This window comes from Scophthalmus maximus, chromosome 15 (genome assembly GCF_022379125.1).
Source record: "Scophthalmus maximus strain ysfricsl-2021 chromosome 15, ASM2237912v1, whole genome shotgun sequence".
Lineage (NCBI taxonomy): Eukaryota > Metazoa > Chordata > Actinopteri > Pleuronectiformes > Scophthalmidae > Scophthalmus > Scophthalmus maximus.
The window spans coordinates 11,719,051-11,727,500 of NC_061529.1; the positions used below are offsets into that span (position 1 = coordinate 11,719,051).

Here is an 8,450-nt window from a genome sequence, read left to right on the forward strand (position 1 = left end):
ATGTGTGTTGCTTTAGGCAACACCTAATGAATGATGTCCCGGAAGATGTTTTGCCTTTAGCAAAATGTAAGAAAAAAAAACTTATCGAGACACCACTGTGTGGGGTTTGGGCCAAAAGTGCAAAAATGACCAAAAGATTCATGCTGTAGGGAGCAGGGTGGTTTGGTCACTACCAACATCAATTCCATTACTCACACATACTGCAAATGAACTCCCACACTGCCACTCCGCAAATCAGCCAATGAAATGTTAACTGAGAGTGAGATTAGTGGATTAACGTGGACCAAAGTAGCTTGTGTAAGGAGAGAACGTTGCTGTGGCCACCGGACCAGTCAGCAAATCCACAGGGCAGACAGAGCACACACACTCGCTGCTGCACAGACCGAGAGGGAAGTAAGTACTGACAATCTTACTCATCTTTACACAGATTCTCTCCGTGGAGGCTCCTCAAAATGACGACTACCATCTTCACCCTCTAATGTGTTCACACAACACATTCATCTTAATATAGAAACATGCCTAAGAGAGTTTTCCAGGCTCAAGTGCCTTAAGTTATTCAGCCACTCATTGAGATTCTCTTAAGTACATTACATGAGCTATGGTTGAATCTCCTCTGGTACGTTGAGCCAATCATAGATGCTTTCATAAACAACCACTGCGTACTTGTGCTTCTATTGACTGTGGGTGTTAGCCATATTTCTTTTCAGACACGATACCTTGCTCCCTCCACGTGAGCTTCCTTGTCACGGTGTTGACCCCATGGTAGGAGGTCAGAGGGTCAGGCAGCATGTTGGATACCGAAGGCCGGTGGTCTGAGGCGTTGGCCAGCAACAACATCAGAGCCATCATCCGCTGGCTGCGCTGGTTTACAGCTGAAGGTACGTGAGGAGCATGTGTGTGCCATTAAACCTGGTTCTGTCCACCGCTTGCAAAAAAAATAAGTATTATATCATCTCCAATAAGGTGATGTTGATGTGGAGGAAATCCTGCCGACCTTCAGCTGCTGGGTACAGAGGACGTCAGAGTTTGCTAAAAAGGAGTTGTTGACCTTATGTAAGTACACGTTTCCATAACAATGACATTGCCAAACTGAATTAAATAATGCCATGTTTACACGTGGGATCTTTTTTGTATCTGTTTCATGATATTTGGTCCTGCAGGCTTCAGTCGCTGCCAAGGTCTGTGGATGTTTCTGGACCGGAGCTCTTTCACCCGGGTGCACATGCTGCTCCGGCGGCTGAGGAACCTGCTCACGCTGGCCGAGTGGGCGAGACGACAGCTCACTTCGGCCCACCTCTGGCACGGTACACACTTCAGGACTCACACAGCAAACAGCTTCAGCAGCATGGTGGTTTTTGGACCTTTATTAATACTAGGCCCTCCATGCAGGTGCGGGGGTCCCATGTGAGGTGTGCAGGGACACATTGGGCTCCTCGGACGTCAGGCGTGGCTGCTGGAATCGAGAGCGCAGGGCTCTGAAACAACACATCTGGCTGGGGCAGCTGGTTCAGTGGTTCGGCATCACGGGGCTTCTGCCCAAGTACCCTGGTACAGACATCATCACACACACACACACACACACACACACACACACACACCGTTACATCTGGATGATAAAATGTTATCACACTTTAACTTGTTCTTTTTTTCCCTTCTGTTTCGGTTGCTTTTAGAGGCCCACGAGTCCAAGCGTATTTCTCAGATGTGGAGGGGAATGGAGAACAGCCATCAGAAATCTTATCTCGACACACTTGGGTACTTTAGAGGAATTTGACAATCAAATCATAACTGTTTCTCTCCTGCCCAAGTCTTTATTTCCTTCCACCTTTTGTGTTTCATTCGACTAGACGGGAGGAGGGAGGAAATGAGAGATGGAGCTCTTTCATTCTGGGTACGGTGATGGAGCTGGACAAACAGCACGGATGCATTTGGACCTCTGAGGACCGCAGGGAACAGCACTATCCTCCTCCAAATCTGCAGGCCCTGCTAAAGCTGGTGCTTGTGCCTCGTATTGACAGCATGTCAGTCCAGGCATTCGTATCCATTCCTATGCTCTATGAACATGCTCTACGTCCATTTCTGTTCTATTCTGTCAAAGACATGTATTCAATTTAGTTGATATAGTCCTTAACCCATACGTCACAGCTCATGTACTTTATCCTGGACATGACAAACTTCCTGCAGTGCAAAGACGACCTCCTCCAGTCTTTCTGCCACGCTTTCACAATCCCCGCCAGCTTTTCCCAGCAAATCCGGGCCTTCTGGATGCTGGATCACGGACATGTCACGGTGCGTGGACGCCCAAGAAGCAAAAGTGATTTCATTCATCGGCCGAATGATTGATTCAGATTTTTATGGAGTCATTAGGAACGAACAAGATGAGTGTGTGCAAGCTTCAAGGTCCAGTTAACCATCCTGTTGATCACTTTAGTGTCCTTGTTCTAACGGCCATAATGGTCTGTAGGTGACACTAATGGGCCACTTGAGTTGTGCATATGATTAACGTCATAACACTCCACTGTGCCATTCATTAGTGACTCCTCTCCTGCAGACCTTTCAGTCCAGCCAATGCTTTAGTGGATGGAGAGAAATTTGGATTATTTGATGAAAGATACTTTTTAGGTTTTATTTCATCCCATATGTTGACATTTCTTATTATAAGCATGGATGTTAATAGACATAATTTAACCCTAACCCATAAAAATGTAATCTTATAAAAGTACTGTATGTTGCACCCTACCCAGGCCTCCATGGAGCTGTTGCTGAGCCCCAGAGCTGCTGTCCCCCGGCTCCCCTGGCAGCATCGCTGCGTCGTCCACTGTCTCCTGACAAGGAAGCAGCCTCGCTTGGCATTGAGGTACCTCCACTGGACCAGGCCTGCAATAGAGAGCGCTGACGATGCCAAACTCTGCGCCGATGTTCTACTTCAAAACAGGTACATTCTGGTACGCCTATGGCTGCCGAGTGATCCATTTGACTATCTACAATTTGGCTGTTTGTCTGAACGTGGGATGCTGACGGTGTCTCTGGTCTCCAGCCTTGTCTCAGACGCCTGGGCCCTGCTGAAGAGAGGCCACACAGGAAGCGAGGACATGCTCGTGTACTTCTTGCAGACATGTAATAGATTTGGTCTGTGCACAGAGGCTTTAAAGTACATTCCCGCAGGATGCAATGTGGGTGAATCTCTTGTAATATCACAAAATATGTAGCAAAGATATGAAGGGTTGGAAATGACTTTTTTTGTTGTTGTTGAAAATCTGTATCAGGGAGAAGGAGGCCATGTGAATGGGATTAAAACTACAGGGCCACTGATGAAGAAAGGTATGTCAGAGGATATTAAATAGTATCAGGAGCAAGGTAAAATGCATTACATTTGACTTTTGTTTCAACAGACTGTTCAGCAAGAGGGCCGCCCTGTCCGCTGTCCGCCAAACTGCATCAGGCTCAGAGAGTGAACACAGCATCTCCAGAGGAACTCGTCCGACTCGTCAGGAAGGCGGTGATGGAAGTGAGAAATCCCCAGCCCAAGATGAGGTACTGAGGTTGTTGACAGCATGTGGATAAAAGAGGCTGATTTGTGCACAGTGCCCCGGAGAACTGAGCGGATCCTTTCTTTATGTTCTCTACTTGAGTGAGGTGGTGTGGCCCGAGCACACTGAGAGAAAACCAGAGAGCAGAGAGATGTTTCTGTCAGCCCGGCCTCTGCCCCCAACGGACATGATAGAAGAGCAAACAGAGCGAACGGCACATGCAGAGGAGGCCGAAGAGGAACGTCTCCAGGATGTATACATCTTCATTGTTTCCTGCTGAATCATAATTGATTCTTACAGCGTGTGATTTTGAAATAATGTTTGTGTGTCCCTCTCTCAGCAGCAACATGAGACACACAAGCGCACTCCTTCCTCCGAGGGCCTCGGCTCCGGGTCTGTCTCCTCCTTCACCTCGGCCTCTTCCTTGCCCCGGTCGAGACACAGTCGCCCTCACGTGTATGAAAGCACCTCGACTCTGCGGAGGATCTCCTCTCTGCTCGCCGACAGCGAGAACCAAAGCACCGGAGACGGCGACGAAGAGAGCAGCCCCCCGTCGTTGTCTGTGGATGTCTCGCCGGGGCGCCCTGAGCCGATGCTGACACCAGATGGTGCCACAGACCTCATTCCCCTCAGCAATTTGAACAGGGCCTTTACGGTAGAGCTGGGGCTGTCGGCAGAAGGTGAACTTTGTGGTGGTTTTTATGAGCACACCATTCACATTAAGAGGCAAAAGCTAAAGACAAATTTCGACTCTTTCCTATAGAGGGAGAAGATGTTTTCTCAAGTGAGGACTTCATCGGCATTGACGCAGTTTCCACACCCTTTCCTCTAGATATGAGGTAAGAGGTCATTTGACCTCACTCTATACTTAAAGTGTGCATAATGCAAAAGTAAACTAAAACACGTTTTTTTTTCTTCCCCGTTTTCAGGATCAATTCCCTCCGTCAGCTGTGCAGTGCTGGGCTCATCCCTCCCCTCCCTCAGCCACAGGCGGAGGGTCTCGGTGTCCTCTCGCCTGACTTTGGTATGTGGCTACATTCGAGTGGAATAAAGATAATAATCGTAAAGTGCAGTCTACTGAACTGTTTAATGATGAATGATGGATGAACTCTGATCTCTCCCAGGTGTCATTGACCTGTGGAGCACTGTGCTGCCACAAGAGGAGCAGTCAGGCTGCATCCCTCCTCGGGTTTTTAGTTTCAGTGAAGCAACTGAATCTGACTGTTTTGTGGATGAGACACTTGAGCAGGTAGGAGATGTCTCTTCCTTTTACTGGCTCAGCTTCAGTTTGATTGCCATAGTAACTGTTTGCTAAATGGGGCTCTCTTCATATTTAACTCAGAAAGCATGTGAGCACCAGCAAGAGGAAGCGGTGGGACGCTTCCCTCGAGGTGTCTCCTGTTCCCTGCTGACGGGCCTCCACCACGGCCCCCTGTCCGAGGAGCCTGTAGCCAGTGGCAAGCAGGACAGCAGCTCCGCCCTCAGCCCTGTGCGCAGCTTGATTTCGAATAGCTCTGCTCCTTCTGAAACCACCGACGAGAGCCCCCACAAAGCCCGACTAAAGACGGATGAGACCTTTGTCCAGAGCGCCACTGCCAGGCTGGATCATTGCAAAGTGGGCTGCTGGTGGAAACAGGACACTGAGACCTGCGGAGCCTCCAGTGGCCTCTTATCTGCTGCAGAACCAGCAGCCGCTTTCACATCAGGTGAATACTTCTGAATGATTTTATTCATGCACATAAACAATAGTGTACATATAAAACCACGTTCAAGTCTGTTCCACTATAAGGTGTACGGTGATCAGCAGAGATGGTTACACAAGTGCCTTTAATTTCCTTTTTGATATTTTACAGCTTCCAAATTATTGCAAATTGTCACTAGCAGTATGCTAACTGAAAAACCCATGTATGTAATTCCCAGCAATAATCCACGGACGAATAATTTGTGTGTGTGTGTGTGTGTGTTGCCAGACAAAATTGTATGTCAGAGGTGCTGCTGTCCACTGCAGGGTGCAGGATGCATGCACATGTAGCAAAGGCGGGGGGTCTTGGCTGCTAGGAGAGGTGGACTTGTGAGGAAGTGAAGTCTCAGAGATTGGTTTCCTTAACCTTGCTGCAGCAGCCACTCATCCATTAAACAACCCTCCCCCCCTCCCTCCCTCCCTCTATGGGTGATGTGCTGTCTGCCACTGCAAAGCAGACCTGCCTCCATCTGCCTGCTTTGTGCTGATCACCACTGGGCCTTTGGGAGCAACGGCCTATTGCCCCACACTGACGCCCCAACCTTGTCGCCGCAACAAGGGTTAAAGACATATAACACCGGAGCAATGTTGCATAAAATTTAAAAAAAAAAATAGTGTCAGATTCCTGTTATGGGTCATCAACCTTTATCTTGAAATTTCAACAGAAAACAGCACTGGTGAATGTCAACACTTAGGGTTTTGTTTCTATTTATTCACAGATAATCCTCTCGTTTTACGTCGGCCACATTCATACAGTCTGCTCACCTTTATGGACAAAAGAGATGGCAAACAGGTATTACTATCTCTCTCTCACTCTCTCACTCTCTCACACACACACACACACACACACACACACACACACACACACACACACACACACACACACACACACACACACACACACACACACACACACACACACACACACACACACACACACACACACACACACACACACACACACACAGTTGTGGTGTGTTCATCGTGAGGATATCCACACTGGTCAGTAGGGGTCACTGTTGTTCCAGTCAAGACGCCTGACAGCCTCTCTGGTTCTCTCTGATTCGGATGATCTCATTTCTGGTCCCCGAGGATTTCGTTTCATCACAACCCAGCAGGTGCCCTCTTTACTGCCCTTCATCCCTTGTTCTCCTGTCCTCCAGCATAAACATCACCGCTTTTAAGATCTCCACCCACAATGATGTCATCCGACGAACACGCAGGCAGCATTTTGAGGGATATGAATCAATCCCATTGAATTTTTGAAGTGCACAGTCAAATGTGTGTGAAATAGCCACAGAATGCTGCTGTTATTTATTTGACAGAATACAATGTTCTCATCTTTTTATAATTTTACGGCTTTCTTGTTCACTGAGCTGAACATTTCCTGGCTAAGTGCTGTACTGTATTCACTGCCAGGATATGAGCAGGTAATTGTTTTACTGAGGTTTCATTGGATAATTGTTTAATTGGGAGGCAGTCACCTAATTATTTTGTGCACAATTGGGGACCATATGGATCTTGGCAGGTGAAACATAATAAAGCCATGTTAATTTATGATGATTATACCTTGTGCCTGAGTATCTTACACTGTACAAACAGTGTGTCTATCATGGCCAATCTAGTTTTTTGTACAGTGAATGTTTGCAGTGATGGCATTACATTCATTATCTTGCAGACTGTCTCTGTGTGTGTGTTTCCAGGGAGTTGTTTTGTACGACGGGCTGTTAGTGTTATCTAATTGTTCATCCTGGCCAGAAATGATGCCACGCAGGATTTAGTTGACTGGCAGATTGAGAGATATTAACGAGTAACGTGTGAAGATGAGTTTAAGACAAACCCTTAATGGCTGATAAAACCATCATCTATTTAGTTCCAGTGTGCGAATAAAATCAGTATATTAAACATAGTAATTAGTGCAAACTATGAATTTTGATCCCGTCCCAAATGACCTCATGCGTGACTGTTTGATGATTATTGTGGCACAGTTATAGATGAGATATTCACCATCTGTCGGAAATAAAGTCATCGATCAACTTGTGGAAGCTCAGAAAGAGATCAGGCCCACTTAAAAAGATATCACAGAATGAAATATTATCGACTTTGCCGTCTTTATGAAAATACCAATATTTGCACAGAGACATTATATAGTGTTGGCTGATGTTGCACGTTGAAACATTCGCTATTCAAGAGGAGATGAATGGCCTCTATTAGGAGCATTTAATCAGTGGCTGGCCCAGTGCTCCCAGTCCCCTGCACCCCCTGGGGAAAGATTAATGGGTACAGGATATTTCTTCAGCCCCTCCACATCACTGCCGAGAATATGAGGCCGTAATTGTGTCTGTTTTGCTTGTTGTTTCGTGCCACAGGCGGACAAAGAGGAGCCTGCAGGTTGGAGTTCTGGGACGGCGTCACAAGGCGCCATACGAAATGGAAGAATGCGATCGAGGAAAGGGAAACGAGTGAAGAGGGCATGAAGTGTCTGAGGACAGACTGAACTGAAAGAGAAATATATTTTTCTCCCATCATGTCAAGTCCTTAAATTCTTCTGCTTCTGAATCTTTGATTAATTGACATAAGTAATACTGTAGGGGATGAAGTCATCACAAAATGAACTAAGGGATTATACTACGGGTTTGATGATCACCGCTAAGGACTTTCCCCTCTGGTGTGGTCCATCTCTTCTTCCTCCTCAGTCACCGGGTCAGATTGTTCTGACGGCTCCCAGGGACATTGTCCTGCCACGCCCTTTTTCATCCACTGTAACACCACGTGTGTCGAAAACACCCACTCCTTAATAAATCTCTCAGGAATTATTAATGACACCTAAATTATTGAATATTTTGCCAATTAAAGATAGAAAAAAAAATAGATACTTCCGGGTGACTTTATCTGATTTCACAACGGTTTGGTCAACGTTACAAAGTATGTCAGTCCATTTGGAGCGTAAAAAGAACTGACTGGTCTCCTTGGAAATTATTCTGCACTTTAAATTCTTCACTGGTTTCCTGCTCTTGAAAAAGGGATGTTTGCTTTGCTGCCATTGCATCTCATGAAAATTAGATGACCTCCCAGTGCTTTCTGCCGCCCATCGCTCCACATATTTGCTCAGAGCTAAGGGACTGCATTTGAGTTAGCATACTCCTCCCTCCCTCCCTCCCTTCCTCCCTCCATCCCTT

The 8,450-nt window shown here is 46.7% G+C and overlaps 2 protein-coding genes across 2 annotated transcripts in view; both read left to right on the forward strand.

Moving 5' to 3' along the window:
* Positions 1-1,625: 1,625 nt before the first annotated feature.
* LOC124851038 (protein ELYS-like) lies at positions 1,626-3,121 on the forward strand. Its single transcript, XM_047337812.1, has 5 exons — positions 1,626-1,755; positions 1,848-2,037; positions 2,146-2,289; positions 2,745-2,945; positions 3,038-3,121. The coding sequence occupies exons 1-5, from the start codon at positions 1,703-1,705 to the stop codon at positions 3,119-3,121; spliced, it is 672 nt and encodes a 223-aa protein (XP_047193768.1). The 5' UTR covers positions 1,626-1,702.
* A 526-nt stretch (positions 3,122-3,647) lies between these two features.
* LOC118286822 overlaps positions 3,648-8,450 on the forward strand; it is a 4,852-nt gene continuing 49 nt past the window's right edge. The window contains exons 1-8 of the mRNA XM_035611558.2: positions 3,648-3,783; positions 3,871-4,210; positions 4,294-4,369; positions 4,460-4,554; positions 4,655-4,779; positions 4,873-5,236; positions 5,991-6,064; positions 7,641-8,450. The exon at positions 7,641-8,450 is cut by the window's right edge and continues 49 nt beyond it. Coding sequence (XP_035467451.2) covers positions 3,682-3,783; positions 3,871-4,210; positions 4,294-4,369; positions 4,460-4,554; positions 4,655-4,779; positions 4,873-5,236; positions 5,991-6,064; positions 7,641-7,748 — 1,284 coding nt within the window. The 5' untranslated portion in view covers positions 3,648-3,681 and the 3' untranslated portion in view covers positions 7,749-8,450. The remainder of the gene's footprint in view (positions 3,784-3,870; positions 4,211-4,293; positions 4,370-4,459; positions 4,555-4,654; positions 4,780-4,872; positions 5,237-5,990; positions 6,065-7,640) is intronic.

Bases quoted from the DNA above. Each gene is read 5' to 3' on its own strand.
- LOC124851038 (XM_047337812.1), top strand. From the start codon at position 1,703: ATGTGGAGGGGAATGGAGAACAGCCATCAGAAATCTTATCTCGACACA. The intron at 1,756-1,847 runs GTACTTTAGAGG...TCATTCGACTAG, and splicing joins TCTTATCTCGACACACTTGG to ACGGGAGGAGGGAGGAAATG. The intron at 2,290-2,744 runs GTGCGTGGACGC...CACCCTACCCAG, and splicing joins TGGATCACGGACATGTCACG to GCCTCCATGGAGCTGTTGCT.